This window comes from Styela clava, chromosome 8, assembly GCF_964204865.1.
Source record: "Styela clava chromosome 8, kaStyClav1.hap1.2, whole genome shotgun sequence".
In the NCBI taxonomy this organism is placed as follows: domain Eukaryota; kingdom Metazoa; phylum Chordata; class Ascidiacea; order Stolidobranchia; family Styelidae; genus Styela; species Styela clava.
Window position 1 is genome coordinate 23,326,328 of NC_135257.1, and position 23,348 is coordinate 23,349,675.

Below are 23,348 nucleotides of genomic sequence, written 5' to 3' on the forward strand. Positions count from 1 at the left end.
AGGTTGGAAACCATTGGTATCACTTAAAATAATATGTTCATACAGATAAGGATTATAAAAACATACAATAGCAGGATAGGATTTACATATTTATTTGTTTTCAGAAGCATGGACTTGATGGTGGAGGAAGCCGTAACCGACCAGCGGTTACGTGAAGCATCCTACGGCGGCGAGGAGTCCAGCAATCCACTCGCACATGATCATCCCCGCCTGGGATTCGGACCCACGAAGGGTAATCAGAGATGCGGCGGCGAGCGTATTCCTAATGCTTAGCACGATTCGCCACACTGCCGAGCCAAGAGAGCGATGAGCTCAAATATGTGGACAAGGCAAGGCGGTCAAAATTATATAAAAGTGTTGAAATGAATTAAAATAATACAGCAAAATATAGGGCACAAAGTATACATGTAGGTCATTTTGCTGAATGTCTATGAAAATATCCTTTTCCTCCAGAGAAAATCACTTTCATATTTTCAGGGCTTGAAGACGAAGGAAGTCGTCGAAAGAATATCACTTCTGGTATTTTGTTTGAATCTGTTATAATGTGTGAGATTTGTCACGGATTTGCACTCTTTTAGACAAAAAACTTCAAGGGCGCTGTATGCTTGTCATCGGGTATATTGTTACTGAAGATATATAGGGTGTGCATATAGTCTCGAAATTTTTAAAAATTGCAAAAGGAATTTATCGATACCATATATTGTTTTGACTCTCACAGGCGTATTGAATGAAGTAAAAATACTTGAACAATTACTGATTAATAAACAACGAACCTGGTTTTAGATATATTGAGAACTGACTTCATAACAAAATTGTAAATGGTTTTATGGACACCCTGTCCAGTGTTGCAAATTGCACAGATCTATTGAATCATGCTATTGTGTTATAGGTGAGATATTGTGTCTTGATAATTTTCTATACTATTCATATATACGCTAGTGTTTTCACTATGTCATGCTCTGATGAAGTTTTCTGAATGAAAATCGAAAACTACTTTTCTGACACCGGTTGCGCCACAATGACTTTGAGTACGACAGAAATTCCAATAATTACAACAAAAATTTCGTTATAAGAGCAAACGTTCATTATATTTGTCTGAAAAAACATTTATTCCCGCTCCAGAGCAGAATACGACTCCTCATTATCAGCGATGAAATCCCAACTGGCCGTGGAATCATAGAATTCTAAGCATAAACCGCTAGTGGGCAACAAAAAGTAGCTAAAATCGTGAAAAAAAAGGAAAGAATTGTAGATATACGAGTAATAAGCGCGTTTGCGGGAAAACAAAAAATGCAATACAATCCCAAGTTGTCCTTCACTATTAATTGGGGATTGACACGTTTGCCGATTCTGCTTTGATCTGTTTCAAGTCTCGCGCCAATCGGAATGTACTGCGAGCAAAATACCTCCTGGCATTTCAGAAGCCCATCAATATCCTCACTCAGAGTCTCCCTAACTTCCCACCATAATTCAAAGTGAGCAATAGCTCTTGGCATTTCAGTGGCCACCAATATCCTCGCTCATAGATGAGTCTCCTTAACATCCGAGTGAATGTACGTATCTATTAAGATTTCTGTGATCGTCCGTTCTTCCTCGTTTAGAGATGGTTCTCATTTATTTCTGAGTGAGTGCATGACTTTGCTGATAATTTTCTTTTTTAAATGAGTTATTCCGATCCGATTAAGTCGTGTCCAATTCTGTCATAACAAAGCGAGTGGATCGACTGTTTTGCCATCAGGAAAATGGCTTTTTTACCACGTTTGAAGTATGTCAACAAATCGTTGAAATCAAAACAATGTTTATTAAGATCCAATGTATACCAATCATTTATTATATTTCTTCAGTTGAATAAGCCGAACTTTTTCTTTATATTGACGTGTCATATCTTTGCATGTTCAATTAAATTTTATTATTTAGGTTGTATTTATTTTATAAATACCGTTTTTGCACCCCCTGTTCGGGGGAAGCCAGGGTTACTGGCGAATGTATCATTGATTATTCAAAAAAAGTATATAAAAACAAAATATAAATGAGCGGATGACGTCATAACTATGCCGTCTTTATTTATGAAAATCTTCAGAATATTCTATAGCTATACGATTATTTTACTAGAGAAGTGCAAAGAACGAATTTTATATAAAATTTCGAAAATAAAAAATATTTTAAATACTGGAGAAATGGAACATAATATGGGATCCCGATCCCCAAAATGTACACTAGGTGTCAGTGTCTGCTTATTGCGGGCCTTTGACGGAGAGAATATATAACTTCACGTGACTCAGTTCATAGATTGCTATTTGTGATTGAGGCAGCTAAATCAGAGGTGGGTGGTATCTCCATGGCAACGGTTGTTGTCGCTTCATTGATTCCACATTTACAGCGGGATTCCCTTAGACCCGTATCTTGAATGAGCTGTAGATGGAAAATAACATAAATTAATTCAAAGTTGGTAAGTTTTTGAAATCGTGGCGTGGGTTCACTTAAGCAAAATAGATGCTGGCAAGTTTTTATGCTGTGACCCTTCCCACGTACAAAATTACGATTGAGCAATACTAATAATAAAACGAAAATATCGGTCAGAGACCGAAGACTTGTCGATCGACAATTAGGGGATCCCCAAAACAGCGCTCTTACTCCATAGTGACACATTGTCTCCCATCACTAATTAATAACTAACTCGCTAATTATACAACATAATTCATCCTAAATCAATAGGCTTCTGGTCGGACATATGATGAATGCACATGCAAAATCTGGAGCAGATTCAATCTCGCTTTCGTGAGATATCGCGTGCATCAGACAGACAGACAAATACCTATCAACATACTTACTGATTAAAATCGATAAGTAATAAATATAAAACATACAAAAAAAATTTTTGTCGGAAAAACTGGCGACCCAAGAAGATTTTTAGACGACCCAGTTTTGGGTCGCGACTAGGTAGGGCTGGGCATTTTCGAATACCTGAAGATTTCAGAATCGAATATTTTTTTCGAATCGAATCTCGAATACCTAGGAATATGTAATTGTATATCACTTTTTATTGTAATAAGTCTTTTCAACTCACGAGTTCCTAAAAACATAAAATCAACCACTCATATGTTCGCTCCGTGTTCACACACAATAAGAAACATGTTTCACCAGTAACTCACTAGCAAGAAAAGAGTTGTATGTCAGGATTGCATATTAAAAATACGGCTTCATTAAAAAAAAATGGTTTAATTCACCTCGACCTTGGGCGAATATAAAAAAAAAGCAAGATGGCGGCGATTCGAAATTTTCGTCCCAATCGATTCGAATAATTCGCTATTTGATTCGAATATTCGATTTGAAATGCCCAGTCCTAGTCGCGACACATAGGTTGAGAAATACTCAATTAGACTTTGCATTGAACACAAGTTTTCACTGAGGGGCAATCAAACCTTCTTACTTACTTCATAAAGTCCGCTGATTTCGACAAAACATGTTCTAACTCGGCCAATGATAACTGACCGTCTTTATCTAGATCGGCTTCTACCATCATCTGAAATAGAGAATTCGTCGAAGTTTAGTTTCTACTTTTATATCTTTTTATGTATGTTTCTACCTTAATGAGAACTTTAAATCCATCACTCAGTTTGTTGGGTTGTCACGCATAATAAAAAATATAATATGTTCCATCAATAACTCACTAAAAAGTGAAGTCATATGTCAGATTTATATTGTAAAAATATAGTTTCGATAAAAAAAAGTAAAACAAGATGGCGGCAATTCGAACTTTCGGTCTGAACCGATTCGAATTATTTATTATTTGATTTAAATATTTGATTCAAAATGCACATAAGAATTTGTTCAAGGCAAAGTTACGCGCACTTTCTCAAGAGTAAATGAGACTCATCGTTGTGGAAGGTTATGGGCAATAACTAGAATGCCATGAGGGTGCTCCCGAGGTATTTGTACCAAGATGGCGCACAACCTGAACATAGTATGTGTACCAGGTCAGTGCTGTTCAGGTTGTGCGACATCTTGGGACGTATATTTCCGGAGCGCCGCCAAAAGCTACTGAAACTGCATCGGTTATTCTAGTGCAATCACGAGTCATTTCGTTCAGGTGACTCGAGTCGAAGTAATAACTCGAGCGCCACCCTAACACTAAAAGTACCCTAAAATGGACGCTCCAGAAGTGTATGTATCAATATGGGATTAACTAATTTTGTTCGCATATTCTACATCAAATTTTGTAAAGTGACTAGAACCTAGGGACAGGGGTATTCAATTGGTTAACACAGACAGTCCCGGACTCGTAATAGGACTAAAATATTCTCACTCCGACCGGGAAGCTTAAAGAAAATCGTAATGAAAGACCCTAACCTGGTACATGATATACTACGGGAGTAACCTAAAATGGGCACTTATATGAACTCCGAGTGCTACGAAGCACGAATGTAAAAAACTCTCACCGATTCAATAAGTTCGTCCATCAGTTCTTTTTCTCCGAGCCCTTCATCCTTCGTCAGCCTCATCACAATCTCTTCAATATCCTCGGGGTCGACAAAGCCGTTCTCATTGATGTCTGAAAACAATGGGATTTGGATATGTTTCGTATTTAGTTCGTCGATGCAATAAGTGAACTACAGCCTAGGTTACGAGTATCATGTGTGTGTTTTTTTTTTCTGGGGGAGAGGGAAGCCGAAGAAATAGGTAAGCTACAACCTAGGCTAGCTGTAGAATGTTTTTTTTTCTGGAGGAGAAGAAAGTCGATGAAGTGCGCGAACAGTGGTCTCGCGTCCATGATGCATCATCCCTATTTATATCAGCACACAAACTCTTGGGGATTAATTATGCGAAAAGCGATTTTGAATTCCCCACTGCTGACGCTCCTGGTTAATTGCGACTTATTCTACCAACCCAAATCCATGCATCTGGAATGCATACTGGCTAGCAATTTCCTTTCCAGACTTACCCTGTTAATTTACAACAGACTATGGTTCGTACGATGTCTAAGCTATCTCATCGTCCACTCTCTCTCTTTAGACAAATACGAAGGAATTCTATTTGCTTCTATACACGTAATATTGCTTATGATTCTCACAATTTTGAAGGACAAAAGGGATAAAATAGAATTAAGTTGTGTCGCCTTCATTTCGACTCTTTCGATGAAGACACAAATCCCATTCAAGGGAAGATTTCAATTTCTTTGATCCGAAAAATTGTAAACAACGCACACTGGTTTTTCCACATGCGAACAACAGTAGAATGGGAATTATTACAAATTGGGTACTAAAAAAATGTTTGAAAGGCGCAGCCTAAGAGAACTAACACTATTGGTTAGAATACCCTGAATGGAATTCCTTTCATCTGTGCTGTGCTTTTCTTTGGTGGTAGAGTATACGGTAACCAAACTTCCAGCATTTCTTCATCCTTTAGGAACAGTTCTCACTATCTCAGGGCAGAGGTCATAAATCATCACCGGGGATAAAATGACGTAATTTTGAGTGACATCTGCTATGGAGTTAGCAATCAGATAGTGTTCCCAGGGAACTTGCACCCCAGATGGTTCCATCACATTTGAACCCACGTACATTTGAACCCACGACAATTGCACCAGCATACTTTTGCACCCATGGATTTATTTTTCGTTTTACGGATATTTTAACCCATACTAACCCTAACCCATGGGTTTCATCACCCGCATATAGATTGAACCCGCGGATATACATATGGGTTCAAATGTACGGTCACCACCCCAGATACCTTGTTACATAGGATACATTGAAATAACCACCAAACTCTCACCAAATACCCTGAACGCGTACTGAGCCTTCAATTTGAACGAAGCATTTTCTGACAACGCATTCATCATGTCTAGGAAATCATCAAACGACATGGAACTGTCCTCTTCCTCACTGGTCGAGAATACGTCGCACAACCTGTCAGCAAATGGATTGAACTGAAAGAATAAAAAAGGATGATCGTTATTGATATTTAGTTGCAAACTACTGTGGAATTAGGTTTGCTTATATATAATTACAATCCAGACAATTAAACTGTTGCACATGGTTTCCTCAAGCTTCTGAATTGTTTATTGAGGATTCGCTCCACCAGAGAGGGTGGGAAACCATTGGTATCGCTTAAAATAATATGTTCATACAGATAAGGAATATAAAAACATACAATAGCAGGATGGGATTTACATATTTATTTGTTTTCGGAAGCATGGACTTGATGGTGGAGGAAGCCGTAACCGACCAGCGGTTACGTGAACCACCCTACGGCGACGAGGAGTCCAGCAATCCTCTCGCACATGATCATCCCCGCATGGGACTCAAACCTGCAATCCCACGAAAGGTAATCAGAGATGCGGTGGCGAGCGTATTCCTAATTCTTAGCATGATGCGCCATACTGCCGAGCCAAGAGAGCGATGAGCTCAAATATGTGGACAAGGCAAGGCGGTCAAAATTATATAAAAGTGTTGAAATGAATTAAAATATAACAGCAAAATTTAGGGCACGAAATATACATGTAAGTCATTTTGCTGAATGTCTATGAAAATATCCTTTTCCTCCAGAGCTGGGAAAATCACTTTTATATTTTCAGGGCTTAAAGACGAAGGAAGTCGTTGAAAGAATATCACTCCTAGTATTTTGTTTGAATCTGTTATAATGTGTGAGATTTGTCACGGTTTTGCACTATTTTAGACAAAAAACTCCGAAGGCGCTGTATGCTTGTCATCGGATATATTGTTACTGAAGTTATATAGGGTGTGCATATAGTCTTAAAATTTTTAAAAATTGCAAAAGGAATTTATCGATACCATATATTGTTTTGACTCTCATAGGCGTATTGAATGAAGTAAAAATATTTGAACAATTACTGATTAAAAAACGACGAACCTGGTTTTAGATATATTGAGAACTGACTTCATAACAAAATTGAAATTGTAAATGGTTTTATGGACACCCTGTCCAGTGTTGCAAATTGCACAGATCTATTGAATCATGCTATTGTGTTATAGGTGAAATATTGCGCCTTGATAATTTTCTATACTATTCATATATACGCTAGTGTTTTCACTATGTCATGCTCTGATGAAGTTTTCTGAATGAAAATCAGAAACATCGGAAACTACTTTTCTGACACCGGTTGCGCCACAATGACTTTGAGTACGACAGAAATTCCAATAATTACAACAAAAATTTCGTTATAAGAGCAAACGTTTATTATATTTGTCTGAAAAAACATTTATTCCCGCTTCAGAGCAGAATACGACTCCTCATTATCAGCGATGAAATCCCAACTGGCCGTGGAATCATAGAATTCTAAGCATAAACCGCTAGTGGGCAATAAAAAGTAGCTAAAATCGTGAAAAAAAACAGAATTGTAGATATACGAGTAATAAGCGCGTTTGTGGGAAAACAAGAAATGCAATACAATCCCAAGTTGTCCTTCACTATTAATTGGGGATTGACACGTTTGCCGATTCTGCTTTGATCTGTTCCAAGTCTCGCGCCAATCGGAATGTACTGCGAGCAAAATACCTCCTGGCATTTCAGAAGCCCATCAATATCCCCACTCAGAGTCTCCTTAACTTCCCGCCATAATTCAAAGTGAGCAATAGCTCTCGGCATTTCAGTGACTACCAATAACCTCGCTCATAGATGAGTCTCCTTAACATCCGAGTGAATGTACGTAGCTATTAAGATTTCTGTGATCGTCCGTTCTTCCTCGTTTAGAGATGGTTCTCATTTATTTCTGAGTGAGTGCATGACTTTGCTGATAATTTTCTTTTTTAAATGAGTTATTCCGCTCCGATCCGATTAAGTCGTGTCCAATTCTGTCATAACAAGGCGAGTAGATCGACTGTTTTGCCATCAGGAAAATGGCTTTTTTACCACATTTGAATTATGTCAACAAATCGTTGAAATCAAAACAATGTTTATTAAGATCCAATGTATACCAATCATTTATCATATTTCTTCAGTTGAATAAGCCGAACTTTTTCTTTATATTGATGTGTCATACCTTTGCATGTTCAATTAAATTTTATTATTTAGGTTGTATTTATTTTATAAATACCGTTTTTGCACCCCCTGTGCGGGGGAAACCAGGGTTACTGGCGAATGTATCATTGATTATTCAAAAAAAGTATATAAAAACAAAATATAAATGAGCGGATGACGTCATAACTATGCCGTCTTTATTTATGAGAATCTTCAGAATATTCTGTACGATTATTTTACTAGAGAAGTGCAAAGAACGAATTTTATATAAAATTTCAAGAATAAAAAATATTTTAAATACTGGAGAAATGGAACATAATAAGCGATCCCATCCCCAAAATGTACACTAGGTGTCAGTGTCTGCTTATTGCGGGCCTTTGACGGGGAGAATATATAACTTCACGTGACTCAGTTCATAGATTGCTATTAGTGATTGAGGCAGCTAAATCAGAGGCGGGTGGTATCTCCATGGCAACGGTTGTTGTCGCTTCATTGATTCCACATTTACAGCGGGATTCCCTTAGACCCGTATCTTGAATGAGCTGTAGGTGGAAAATAACAGAAATTAATTCAAAGTTGGTAAGTTTTTGAAATCGTGGCGTGGGTTCACTTAAGCAAAATAGATGCTGGCAAGTTTTTATGCTGTGACACTTCCCACGTACAAAATTACGATTAAGCAATACTAATAATAAAACGAAAATATCGGTCAGTGACCGAAGACTTATCGATCGAAAATTAGGGGATCCCCCAAAACAGCGCTCTTACTCCATAGTGACACCTTGTGTCCCATCACTAATTAATAACTAACTCGCTAATTATACAACATAATTCATCCTAAATCAATAGGCTTCTGGTCCGACATATGATGAATGCACATGCAAAATCTGGAGCAGATTCAATCTCGCTTTCGTGAGATATCGCGTGCATCAGACAGACAGACAAATACCTATCAACATACTTACCGATTAAAATCGATAAGTAATAAATATAAAACATACAAAAAAAATTTTTGTCGGAAAAACTGGCGACCCAAGAAGATTTTTAGGCGACCCAGTTTTGGGTCTCGACTAGGGCTGGGCATTTTCGAATACCTGAAGATTTCAGAATCGACTATTTTTTTCGAATCGAATCTCGAATACATAGGAATATGTAATTGTATGTCACTTTTTATTGTAATAGGTCTTCTCAACTCACGAGTTCCTAAAAACATAAAACCAGCCACTCATACGTTCGCTCCGTGTTCACACACAATAAGAAACATGTTTCACCAGTAACTCACTAGCAAGAAAAGAGTTGTATGTCAGGATTGCATATAAAAAAAAAATGGTTAACTCACCTCGACCTTGGGCGGATAGAAAAAAGCAAGATGGCGGCGATTCGAAATTTTCGTCCCAACCTATTCGAATAATTCACTATTTGATTCGAATATGCGATTCGAAATGCCCAGTCCTAGTCGCGACGCATAGGTTGAGAAATACTCGATTAGACTTTGCGTTGAACACAAGTTTGCATGGAGGGGCAATCAAACCTTCTTACTTACTTCATAAAGTCCGCTGATTTCGACAAAACATGTTCTAACTCGGCCAATGATAACTGACCGTCTTTATCTAGATCGGCTTCTACCATCATCTGAAATAGAGAATTCGTCGAAGTTTAGTTTCTACTTTTATATCTTTTTATGTATGTTTCTGCCTTAATGAGAACTTTAAATCCATCACTCAGTTTGTTGGGTTGTCACGCATAATAAAAAATATAAGTTCCATCAATAATTAACTAAAAAGTGAAGCCATATATATGTCAGATTTATATTGTAAAAATATAGTTTCGATAAAAAAAAGTTAAAATATTCAACTCGTTACTAGACAGACAGAAAAAAACAAGATGGCGGCTATTCGAACTTTTGGTCTGAACCGATTCGAATTATTTACTATTTGATTTGAATATTCGATTCAAAATGCACATAAGAATTTGTTCGAGGCAAAGTTACGCGCACTTTCTCAAGAGTAAATGAGACTCATCGTTGTGGAAGGTTATGGGCAATAACTAGAATGCCAAGAGGGTGCTCCCGAAGTATTTGTACTAAGATGGCGCACAACCTGAACATTGTATGTGTACCAGGTTAGTGTTGTTCAGGTTTTGCGACATATTGGCACAAAACTTCTGGAGCGCCGCCAAGAGATACTGAAACTGCTCCGATTATGCCAGTGCAATCACGAGTCAGAGTCCTTTTGTTTAGGTGACTCGAGTCGGAGTAATAACTCGAGCGCCACCCTAACACTGAAATTATCCTAAATAAACGGTTCAGATGTATGTGCACCAATATGTAGGTAACTAATTTTGTTTGCCTACTTTACATCTAGTTGTGTGAAGGGACTAAAACCAAGGGCTATATTCACTTGGCAACACATACAGTCCCTGAACTCGTAATAGAAATAAAATATTCTCACTTCGACCGGAAACCTCAAGGAAAATCACAATAAAAGACCCTAACCGGGTACATGTACTACGGGAGTACCCTAAAATGGTCAATTATGAAAACCCCGATTTTTACGAAGTACGAATGTAAAAAACTCTCACCGATTCAATAAGTTCGTCCATCAATTCTTTTTCTCCGAGCCCTTCATCCTTCGTCAGCCTCATCACAATCTCTTCAATATCCTCGGGGTCGACGAAGCCGTTCTCATTGATGTCTGAAAACAATGGGATTTGGATATGTTTCGTATTTAGTTCGTCGATGCAATGAGTGAACTACAGCCTAGGTTACGAGTATCATGTGTGTGTTTTTTTCTTTTTCTGGGGGAGAGGAAAGCCGAAGAAATAGGTAAGCTACAACCTAGGTTAACAGTATAATGATTTTTTTCTGGAGAAGAAAGTCGATGAAATGCGCAAACAGTGGTCTAACGTCCGTGATGCATCATCCCTATTTATACCACAACAAAATCCCGGGGATTAATTATGCAAAAAGCGATTTTTCACCCACTGCTGACGCCCCTGGTTAATTGGGACTTATTCAACCATCTCAAATCCATGTATCTGGAATGCATACTGGCTAGCAATTTCCTTTCCAGACTTACCCTGTTAATTTACAACAGACCATGGTTCGTACGATGTCTAAGCTATCGCATCGTCCACTCTCTCTCTTTAGAAAAATACGAAGGAATTCTAATTGCTTCTATACACGTAATTTTGCTTATGATTTTCACAATTTTGAGGGACAAAAGGGATAAAATAGAATTAAGTTGTCTCGCCTTCATTTCGACCCTTTCAATGGAGACACAAATCCCATTCAGGGGAAGATTTCAATTTCTTTGATCCGAAAAATTGTAAACAACGCACACTGGTTTTTCCACATGCGAACAACAGTAGAATGAGAATTATTCCAAATTGGGTACGAAAAAAATGTTTGAAATGCGCAGCCCAAGAGAACTAACACTATTGGTTAGAATACCCTGAATGGAATTCCTTTCATCTGTGCTATGCTTTTCTTTGGTGGTAGAGTATACGGTAACCAAACTTCCAGCATTTCTTCATCCTTTAGGAACAGTTCTCACTATCTCAGGGCAGAGGTCATAAATCATCACCGGGGATAAAATGACGTAATTTTGAGTGACATCTGCTATGGAGTTAGCAATCAGATAGTGTTCCCAGGGAACTTGCACTCTAGATGGTTCCATCATATTTGAACCCACGACAATTGCACCTACATACTATTGCACCCATGGATTTATTTTTCGTTTTACGAATATTTTAACCCTTACTAACCCTAACTCATGGGTTTTAGCACCCGCATATAGATTGAACCCGCGGATATACATACGGGTTCAAATGTACGGTCACCACCCGGATACCTTGTTACATAGGTATACATTGAAATAACCAAACGCTCACCAAATACCCTGAACGCGTACTGAGCCTTCAACTTGAACGAAGCATTTTCTGACAACGCATTCATCATGTCTAGGAAATCATCAAACGACATGGAACTGTCCTCCTCCTCACTGGTAGAGAAAACGTCGCACAACCTGTCAGCAAATGGATTGAACTGAAAGAATAAAAAATGATGATCGTTATTGATATTTAGTTGCAAACTACTGTGGAAATCGATTTATGTTCGTGTTCAACAGCTGATCTTAATATGTCGGCACCTGGGTCTCCAACCTTTTTCAATATTTCATTCATTTGCCTATTTCGGATTCCCCCATTCCTATTTCACTACCCATAAGAACTCGTTATTTGTTGAATCTTTAACACAGGGGTCGGCAAACTTTGGTCGCCCGCGGGCCAAGTTAAAGGTTGCAAGTCATTTGGTGGGCGCACACATTTTTAGAAAGTTAAAAACCGAACAGATGGCCGCCGAAACCCATTTTCTTCACACAGATCAGAAATTATATTTTAAGCAGCCCACGAAGACTGACCATTTAAATATTTTCGGCGCCATTAAACCATTAGCATCCATCATCAACTTTTCTGCGTTTTGTTGCTATTTGTCTAATTATAATCAAATTATAGGCTCAAATAACAAGTAATTGTGAATTATATACTTGTTAGGTTATAATATAATTTATTCTACACGTGTCTCAAAATAATTTTTGTTACGTAAGGAATATGATCGCCAAAATTGCTGATTTGTTACTATAATTCAGTGAAGCGTCGCGGGCCGGATTATATTGCTCCGCGGGCCAGATTCGGCCCGCGGGCCGTAGTTTGCCGCCCCCTGCTGTAACGCATCCGTTACGTGTAAGCCACACTTAGGCTTTTACACAGTTTGAATAGTTCACAATGTATGTATAAATAGGTATTACAATAAAACTAAATAATATTAGTAAACCTACAGAGAATGAATAGCAATATTTTCTTCCTGGTTGGGAACCTATGATCTAGCGGAGGGATTCTCAAACGGTGGGGAACGCCCATCGAGGAGAATTTTTTGAGGGGGTGAAGGTAATTAAAAATAAAATACTTGTTAGATTTGATCTTGCCCGCCTTATTTTGGATATTTACATTTCGAAACCTTCCATTTATTTCATTATTTTCATTTATTTATCATCCACGTTTTTTTGGAATAAAAAACACTCCCATTTTACTGTCTGGTATTTCCAGCTCACTGTTAGCTAGTTATTTATTAGGTGGAGCGCGACTCTTGACAAATTCTAAAAAGAGGTGCGGTCTAAAAGTGAACCACTGGTTTAGAGGAAACGCTATAATAATACAAATGTTGCAGCAGAATTCTCAGATCACAGCGTTATCTTACGAACCTTAATCTCAGTCAGTTCCATCATTCGTTCTTTATTGATTCGGGAACCTTTCTTATCTTTCGAGTCGTCATCGACCAAAGACATGAATTTCTTGTGCAAACTGAAAATTGGATGAAAAAATCAAATAAAACGAATGAAAATGAATCTGAATATTGTTTCTCTTATTCGTGTCAGTATCTGTAGTTTCTTCTACACCCTACTTGTTTAGAACCTCGTTCAGAGCGAGAGTGTATCTCAAGTACTGAAATAATCGAATATTTCCATTTCAGAAGGATATCAGCGGCGACGGTAACATTTGAAAATATAGCATTAGCATGAATATTTTGTTTGCTAGCAATTTGTCAATTGCTAGTTGTGTTTCTACAATTCTGATATGAATCAAATAACTCGACGGTCATTTTATGTTTCGGGTAGATGTAGCTTTAGTTGCATTAGTCAAAAATCAAGTATATATAAGTTTCCACTCGCATAAATGCTCTAGAAAATTATTTAGCAATAGTGAGTTATAAGTAAAATTTTTCAAGGGTCAAGGGTCGCGGAAATACCAGTAGGTCCGATTCATCGACTTTCCTCTTACTCGGAATCATAATGAAAAATTATCCTACTCCTCCCAAAGAGCATTCTAATGTCAATTCTAATACAATGTCCAGAAAATTTCCTAAACAAAATGAAAAATATGACTAATTATCCCTTACCCAAATCATGGACTGGCAACCGAACGAGGGGTCGTGATTAGGGCTGGGCATTTTCGAATACCTTGTGATTTCAGAATCGAATCGAATAATATTTTTCGTATCGAACCGAATCTCGAATACTTGAAAATATATAATTGTAAGCGATTTTATTATAGTAATTGGTCCTCACAACAAATGATTTACCGAAGACATAGAATAAATCACTCAGATAGATTACTGAGAATAATTTACTATTCGATTCGAAATGCCCAGCCCTAGCGTGATTCACCATATATCATATCCGTATTATCGGCTTTCCTCTCTCTCTCGGGATAAAAAAACATATCCTCGTTCCAGAACATTCTAATACCATGACAATGCCCAGAAAATTCTAAAACAAGTATAAAAAAAAAATACTCGACTGACATGGACGGTGAGCAGACTCGTGGTTTGCTATATTATTAATCCGTCCGATCGACTTTCCTCACCCTCTGATAAATCTGAAAGATTTTTCAAATTTCAAAACATTAGCATACCACACGGTTCCGTACTCACTCGATAATTTCTCCTTCCGTAAAATACGTCAGATCCGCGTATTCTTCCAATTCTTCCCGCGTAAAAACGCTTGAAGATAAACCCATTATGACGCAACTATATTATTTTTCTAACTAGTTTAAATCAAAATTAATATCTGCTTGAAATATTAATCGCATTATTATATAATAATATATTTCGCGCCAAATAAATTTTGAAACAAAACAAAACAAATGCGGAAAATAAATGGCATTATTACGTAATCATATCTTTACGCCAATAAAATTGAAATGGAAATAAAAGAATTGCAAAAATAATAATCCCATTATTATCTAATATTAATTTTACTCGCCGAATATATTTCAAATCGAAATAAAATTTATTTAAATATTATTCCCAATCCCAATCATTGTAAAATTATTATTCAATTATTATGTAATAATATTTTTTCCTGCGATAAGACCAAATTAAAGGAAACCAATGGAATACCAAAAACTACCGAAACCTGACATAATTTATTATATAGATTCGTAACATTATTGTCCGCACTCAGAACGTAGGGTTTAACCGGAAATTTCGAATCGACGCCATCTTGTTTTCTGTTATCCGCCTGCAGGTCGAGGTGAATTCCTCGTATTTTTCATCAAGCTATATTTTAAAAATGCAATTCTGACATATGACTCTTACCTTCCTATTGGTGAAACATGTTTCTTGCTGCGTGTTTCTACTCATCGAACTGTCCTAGTGATAGATTACGTGTTTTCGATGATTTATGTGTCTGTCCCATCACAATAAAAAATCACATACTATTACATATTTTTCAAATATTCGAGATTCGATTCGAAAAATATATTCGATTCGATTCTGAAATCAAGAGATATTCGAAAATGCCCAGGCCTACTCAGAAGTAAAACAGATTCATCTCCAAGCAAAGTTACGGACGATCACTGGAATGCCATTACGCGCGCTCACTCAAAAATAAACTCATCCCTTAGATTATTTACAGCCAACCACCAAAATACCAAGAGATATTGAAATTATCTAGAATTATGGTGGTATATTACGCGCACTCAGTAATATGTAATGCCACCTTATTTTTAACTCGAAAGTAAAAAAGACTATCATCTAAGCAAAGTTACAAGCGACCACGAAAATAGCTAGAACTGGTCAAACTTTGTGAATTCAATTAAAGCTACCTCGCTGTTATTTTCGGCGTGGAATGAAAACATCGACTCCTCAATGAGATCCACACTTTCGTATCGCAATATCGGACATGATTGACGCATATTCGACCTAATGGTACCATGCACCATGCTTGGCGTGGCATGTATTCTTCGATTCCAATTACTGATGTTAGTAAAATCGTAAAATGTAGCAAGTAGGTTTGAACTACAGCAGAACGCAAATTAGAGTGTATTTAAAGTCTTGCTGTCCTTACAATTCAAAAAATAACTAGATTATTTTAATATTCCGATGTATTTCTCACATTTAAACATGGAATTACCTTTGAATTCGAATGTAATTTCTGGTTTTTATAATAGTAAAGTTGAACAAAAGCTTTCACTCAAGATTGTCGTGATCCTTGTGTTACCGCACAATAGGATACAATTCAACAATGGTATATATTCATCACGTGTTTCGTAACAATACGACCAGCTCAATTGTGCACGTTTTGATTGTCTGGTCACAAAGCAACATAACCAAACATATATAATAAACACATTGGTCGTTACGCTATGAATAAAATATTCAGAAATGTCGCAAAACATTAAAAAGGATAATTTAAAATAAATGTCTGCCAGGGGTGAGGAAATACAGCTGGTTTTCTATCAAGGGAGATATATATTTATATCGATTCCTAACTCACTGTCTATGTCAGAGATTCTCAAACTTTTGGTGTTATGGAGCCCGCGTAAAGGTTGCCTGTTCTTTCACGGAGACAATAAATTTATAAATATAGAAACGCATTGTTACTCATCAATGTTCCTGGGAAATTAAAATTATTTTATTTAATGACTCGGATGTATTTGCTGCTTGGTATTTAAAAACTATTTAAGTTGCGGCTGTCAAATTTTTATAATGCCGTTATTTCCTAATTGGGAAGTCACAAAAATAGCCAATTTAGCATTTTAGTAAGGAAACAATAGCTCGCGGAGCCCCTAGGTTTCTCTCACGGAGTCCTGAGGCTCTTTGCAAACCTATGGTCTATATATCAATATGTCAATCCTTTCTATATATCCCAACAAACTTCAAAATACTTGCCATATTCAACCATCAACTAGATCGAGAGCTTCGCACTCAAAAAAGGTTCGAATTTCAAATGGCGATTGGAACCATACACCCATCCTTATCTTTTCAATGTATCGACACCAGTCAAGAAAAAAATTCACCGACATTTTATAATGATACATCCGCAATATTGAGGTCCACGTCGACATTTAACAATCAACTAAATATTCCTACTCAAAATGTTCCAATTTCAGATGGTGATTGGAACCGTATACCCATGTCGAGTCTTATTATCTACGTTCTTTAATGATACATCAATACTTTTGAAGTCTATTTGCGGGAAAAACGACCGCATCAGATTTGAGAAGCTCTCGAAGATGACTTGATATTAATGATCATTGCTAACTAGACAAAACCGAAGTAATATCATTTCTCATTACGGACCTGAAGCCATTTTGTGACCTGAGGTTTAAAGGCTAAAGCTGTATCAGTTTTAGTTCTGATTTCTTGTAGTTTTTTATGTACATTTTAAGTTTCGGCCGTAAAAACCAAACTGTTAGTAAAATACAACCCACTTCAAAACCATAAAATGTGACCTTTTCTCTTTCGGTTCTACAGGGCTAAATAATAGTTTGATTGGGCATTTGGAATAAAATTCGCGGTCAAAACTTTCGCGAAAATGACGCAAATACTCGTAGGCCGATCCTTTCATAAACAACCTAAGAATACTCTGTTCCCTCATCCACATTTAACGATGAATCAAAAGTAAAACGAAAATCTCGGTAAGTCCGCGTTCACCATGTTGATATAACACCTTCTGTTTAGTTTGCGCTTCACGAGAACAATCACAACCATGCTGTTGAAAAATACGTAAAAACAAGCAGAATTTCCGCGTCAAATGAAATAATAAAACGGGACTGTGCTTCATGTAAGCATCAAGTAGAGACCACACTTGTGTGAGAGTTAGAATCCGTAATTCGGTAAGTACGAGCCGTGGGAATGCAATATGACGATATAATTTTTTTCAAAATATTCCTTAGTTTGAATACTTGGGATTTATATATTACTGCTTCGTGACGCATAGAAACTCTATTTAAGCTCTTTATTCAATCTTCAAAGGATCTTGTAATATACACAACTTGTACTCTGACTTTTCCGCAATTTGACTAATTTGTAATGTGTTTATAAATATGTGTCACAAAAATACCTAATAACAATATAAGTTATACCACACAGAATATAAGGTAAAATGTCTGTATTTTCTCAAAAAAAAAGGGAATTCGCTTCGCTGGGATATAATGCCAATTCGCTCTGTCTGATTAGTATTTTCAATATTTATAATTAAGTTTCATCATAGATCTTGTTTCAGCCATATATTAACTTACATATTATCTATGGTAAAAGTTTGGCCAGTGATGTTGTTTCAATGATTTGTTCAAATAAGGTCTTATCTGCTGTTTGTCGCGTGTCCTTCTTCTTCTTTGTTTTGCAATAATGCTTGCTTTATGATTATTAACATGACATCATAATTATTGTAAGAACAAATGGATAATCAGTCCATTTGTAAAAACATATTTATCGATAGAAGAGTGAAAATGGTTTCAAGCATTCCGTCGACCACTACCTACTGACATATATGTTTATGCAGATTAACTAATATATACAGGGATTCCATCGATCTGGAACCCAAAATAAGGACGACTGGAAAAATTTCTGCATTGTGAGCAGAAATAGCTGGCTTTCCTATGGGCTCCAGGTTAATGTCATAATTACAGACGTCACAGTGTGAGAAGCACGTCAAGCTTCGCTTTACTTTGAATTCATTCCTGTACTCATCACGAAAAACGTTCATACATTTGCTCATTTTTAAATTTAAGCTAAATAACCACCACCACGACAAAACCTAAGGATCGCCACCCTAACAATGCCTCATGCCTATCTGTGCCTTGCTTTTTTATGTTCCAAATAAGATTGTGTTGCTTTTATGGTGCCACAATAAAGCTTTGGCGACAAAACAAACAACACAAAGCTCCCTTCATGGAGTCCAAGTAAGGCAAAATGAGGGCACGCAAGCCAAAATTAAGGACGCAAGCTAAAAATAAGTTCCGTGGGTGCTATTCATGTGCGGGAGAAAGAATCGTTGGACTCCTCGCTGCCATGAATCGGGTACGTCCAAAGTGACTATAACATTATAGTCATATTATAGTCACTTTGGGTACGTCCACCATCAAGTCCATGCATCTGAAACTTGCTAACTAATCCCATGTACGACATGGACTGGTAATCGAACGCCGCAGTTCGACAATATGATCAAGACGTCCAATTCGTTTTTTCCGGAACAAATATGAAAATTCCATCATAAAATACACAAATACTTTGTTAAGCCAGTTGCAACGCTGTATTTTTCAACAGCAAGCGTAACCTTTGTTCTACATATGTCAACAATATATCTGTTGTTTTTTTGTGTTCCAATGTGATGTCACAGTAATTCGAAGAATATTTTGTTTTATGACATTTGAACTGGACTTTATTGCTTCGCGATATTGAATTGTTAAAGTAATTGATTCGCACTAACACAAACGTATTTTTATAACGGTTTCGTCGGCCAGCGTCAGATTCCACTTTTGCTGCGTCATTTTTGCGTCATACACATCTAGGTCGGTCAGCGAAAGCATAAAAGAAGGATAAGTAATTGGTCCCACAGGAACACAATATTAGTGACGTTGTGACCCATGCAGTATATCCTATTATATATCATTAGGTATCAATGGATGATTGAACAGAGGTTTGCTCAGAATGAGAACGATAAAATGCCTCCTGAAAACTCTACTGCACTTTGCTGATAGACAATTTTATAAACTACATTTTCAGGATTAATGTAACCAACCCATCTCTTGTGTAGGACTGTCTGCATATGAATATTACGCTGCAATAGGAAGCTCCATTTATCTTTTCTGTACTGGCTGTATATGTACTATATACATTAAGTATAACACCCATTTCTTGTGTCTGTACTGGTTGCATATGTACCATATACTTTAAATATAACCCCTATTTCTCGTGGTTTACTGGCTGTATCTACATAATGTAATCAGAATTCAATAAGACATTTTGACCGGAAGCACACATCGTCGTATTATCGTACTTTGAGCTTTTAATCACAGATTCGCACACAGTCACCATTACTGTATGCAGTACATAAACCTTATAGAAATGATTTATTATCGTTTTAATAACGTAGGCAATGCGTATCAAAAAATCCCGTCCCCGTCAATATACTCATAACTGCTGCAAGCGAATCATGGAATACAAGAAAATATCATAAAACCCTTCCAAATTCTCCCTATTTATCAGCGCGTTTTCGTAATAGCTTTTTTAAGAGAGGTCTATACAATCCTTTTACTACAAAAAAGGCTCGGTATATAAACAGCCCCTGCTGTGAAATGTGCTACTACACTTTGGAAAGGTCGGAATCTTTCGGTTTCGGCGTTTAATTTAATAAACCCTGAGTGAGGTGCTGGGCACGGTAACGGAGTTCAGACGCATCAAAAGTCACCCTCAAGCAGGGAGTTTAGGAAGCTCCCAAAGTCAAACTCTTTCATCAGAATTAACTTCAAAATTTGTGTAAAATCATCTCTGTCTATCAACAGTTCTCAAATTAGAAAATTAATCACCGAAAAAAATCGAGTTATATCATCAATAATTAAAATCCAAGGTCATGAACTCAAAAAATAAATGTATGACCCAGGATAACCCTGGAACAAATACGTCATAATGGGACGAAGTGAAATGAAAATATAAAAAAAACATTTTGTGTGGGACATTTTCGCTTCTTCACTCCAAACATAGCTAAGTGCAAGAACCCAACGATACATAAGAACCTACTGTTTTAAAATCAATCGGAAAATTTCAGTTTCGGCATTGCCCACCCGATTTAGTACCCCCCCCCCCCCCCCCTTTGAAATTGAAAAAAATCATCTGTAGCTTACATAGCAATTTTGGGTATAATCTGATAGACAGCGCAATAAGCCCACTACTTTTTAAAACTCGTTTGCATTATTTCCTACCCCGAGATAGACTGAATAACTCATAAATAATTTTCGTTCTGCTTGACTTCTATCCAGGGTGAGGCAGTATACAAGGCTGACTATCTTATAACTGCCACTTGTCTACAGCCTTGCTCAACTACAACATGGAAGAGTTGAGCTTGAATTCAAAATTATCTCCGAGGTTGTGCAAGCGAAACCCCCACTCAGGTTGTCTATGCATCACATGCTGCTTGTCTAGAGCCTTGTTCGGAGCGGAAATGCCGAAAGCAGCATGAAAAATTCAGCGACCCACAACAATTATTCTATTAGGACTAATTAGGCTTTATTTCTATCGCTGGTAAATAATTGATGAATCGGTCAACAAAGCACCTAATTATAGAAGATAATTAGATCAGGCTGCTGGACTGTGATCGGAAATCAATTGCTATCTTCAATTTCGATCACGAGATTTTTAACCCGCGATGCCGAAACAACGCTTTTACAACAGGCCACCGCGGTATGTTCGACATACGGCCCTGGGCCTGTTTTTATATTTTTGTGCCTCTCGTTAATATTAATGTTGCTGAAGATAGTAGCGGACAATTTGTCTTCTCCAGATTTATTGATTTCCTGCTTTCATTATCATGAATTATTACGTGACTATGGGCATTGCCACACAATAATAATCTGAAATCTTAGTACATTGTTACGAATAATATTAAGGAGTCGCTATTGTTAATCATAATAAAATTTCAAATATGCTCATAATGAGACAGGAAATGTAGCAACAATACGAAAGCTACCTGGTCGATATAATATAAATCCGATATATTTCAATATATATATTGAGCCTGAATTTGGATATAATCAATTTTCAAATATATCTCAAATATATCAACCGATATTACGGTTTTTTAATACCATTAGTTTATGACATGACGTATCATGCACTGATGACGCCATATCTCAATATTTGAAATCGACGGTATCTGATATCCCTGTCATTGATACATTTGGTTTAGAATAAAATGGTGGGAATTATCTAAATTTGGCCGATACCCTTGGTTTTAGGGTAGAAACATACAAACCGGTATTTAGCTTGTCCTCGTCAGAGAAAGAAAGGCTTGACCGTAAATATCTACAATTTCTAACTGAAACCCGTTCAGACTCTTGTCTTCGGCACTTTATCGGAATAATGCCAATACTTAATGAGTTAACAATAACCAATACTGTGGAGTCACAATGGTTCATAAGAAACACTTATGACGCAACCTTTATTCAAACATCTCGAATGTACTTGAACTATTCGCAAACAATTGCTCAAGAGGTATTCATCGTCTACGTACGGCTGGTGCCAGTTTCGCGAAAGCAGTATGCGGGAATGATTGTCGCGGAAATGTGAAGTTCTCGAGAATGTACCTTAAGCTAGAATAATCTCTTGTGTGGACAGAAATGTTTTTTTTGGTGCTGTTTAGAGAGATTAGAGTTTTACTATGATCAATCTCATCGGAACGGATTCAGGTGTACTGGCTATATATATGTAGGGCTGGGCATTTTCGAATACCTTGTGATTTCAGGATGGAATCGAATAATTTTTTCGAATCGAATCGAATCTCGAATACTTGGAAATATATAATTGTAAGCGACATTTTCATAGTGATTGGTCCTCTTAACAAATGAATTACTGAAGACATAGAATACATCACCCAAATAGATTACTGAACGTTCACACCCAATAACAAACACGTTTTATCAATAACTCACTACATAAAATAGTCGTATGTTAGAATTGCGTTGAAAAAATATGACTTCCATGAAAAAAAAATTAGGGAATTCACCTCCACCATTGGCGGAAATAAAAAAAACAAGATGGCGGCGATTCAAAATTTAGCTTTGAACCGTTTCGAATAATTTACTATTCGATTCGTTTCGAAATGCCCAGCCCTATATATATGCAGGTATTATAAAGTGCGAACCCGAATTTGTCATACATTGAAGCAATTAATTTATCAGCTTTCCCCGTAGCCATCTTGAACTTGTAACATACTGTGATTTTCTGTTGGAGTAAGTTGTCACATCGACTTTCCTTTCCCTAAATCTAATCTCATTTGTCCAACTCGAGTGTAGAATGGGTGTTAACAAAGGCCACGTCATTTAGACTTTCAATCCTACACCATGACGATATTGAGAGCAACTTATCTGTGTAATTCTATGGCGGACTACCTTCAAATAAACACCGGAATACGAAGAGACATTTGAGACACTTCAAAATCATACACGTCCACAGTCGCCACACTGATTAGTTTGTGAAGGGATTCGGGATTTCGAGTGTTTTTATAGGAAATATTTAAAATCACACCAGCTCTATGACGCCAATAATATTTCTTTATGATCACAGTGTTGTCACAAAAGACTATTCATGAACCTCTATGACTCACATCCACGTATCAAGAAAAACATTTATGTCGGCTTTCCCTAACAGTGAGACTCGAACCTCGTGAATACTCGTGCCAACCGCTATTTCTGTGGTTCCCAACATTTTTTGTTAATATCCCCCCATCGCCAATTTTGAAACTCCCTACCTCACTATACATAAAAACTTTTTTTTTTTTGTTTAATCTTTAATGGATCTTTAGTTAGTGTTATGC

At 37.0% G+C, this 23,348-nt stretch overlaps 1 protein-coding gene across 4 annotated transcripts; it reads right to left on the bottom strand.

Moving 5' to 3' along the window:
- Positions 1 to 1,810: 1,810 nt before the first annotated feature.
- LOC120345950 (calcium and integrin-binding family member 4-like) lies at positions 1,811 to 21,893 on the bottom strand. Of its 4 annotated transcripts, none has more exons than XM_078115539.1 (6): positions 21,789 to 21,893; positions 13,236 to 13,335; positions 5,776 to 5,929; positions 4,440 to 4,552; positions 3,435 to 3,523; positions 1,811 to 2,412 (listed from the first exon to the last, which is right to left on the bottom strand). In XM_078115539.1, the coding sequence occupies exons 2-6, from the start codon at positions 13,317 to 13,319 to the stop codon at positions 2,391 to 2,393; spliced, it is 462 nt and encodes a 153-aa protein (XP_077971665.1). In that variant the 5' UTR covers positions 13,320 to 13,335; positions 21,789 to 21,893; the 3' UTR covers positions 1,811 to 2,390. The 4 variants fall into 4 exon arrangements, with proteins under 4 accessions (XP_077971665.1, XP_077971664.1, XP_077971666.1 ...); XM_078115538.1 differs by lacking the exon at positions 21,789 to 21,893 and adding an exon at positions 14,465 to 14,617; XM_078115540.1 differs by lacking the exons at positions 1,811 to 2,412; positions 3,435 to 3,523; positions 4,440 to 4,552; positions 5,776 to 5,929 and adding exons at positions 7,158 to 8,522; positions 9,521 to 9,609; positions 10,558 to 10,670; positions 11,869 to 12,022.
- Positions 21,894 to 23,348: the final 1,455 nt, after the last annotated feature.

Coding starts and splice junctions, on each gene's coding strand:
- LOC120345950 (XM_078115538.1), bottom strand. CDS start 14,550: ATGGGTTTATCTTCAAGCGTTTTTACGCGGGAAGAATTGGAAGAATAC. Junction 5,930..13,235: donor TGGAACTGACTGAGATTAAG/GTTCGTAAGATA, acceptor TTATTCTTTCAG/TTCAATCCATTTGCTGACAG. Junction 3,524..4,439: donor TGGACGAACTTATTGAATCG/GTGAGAGTTTTT, acceptor TCTCTATTTCAG/ATGATGGTAGAAGCCGATCT.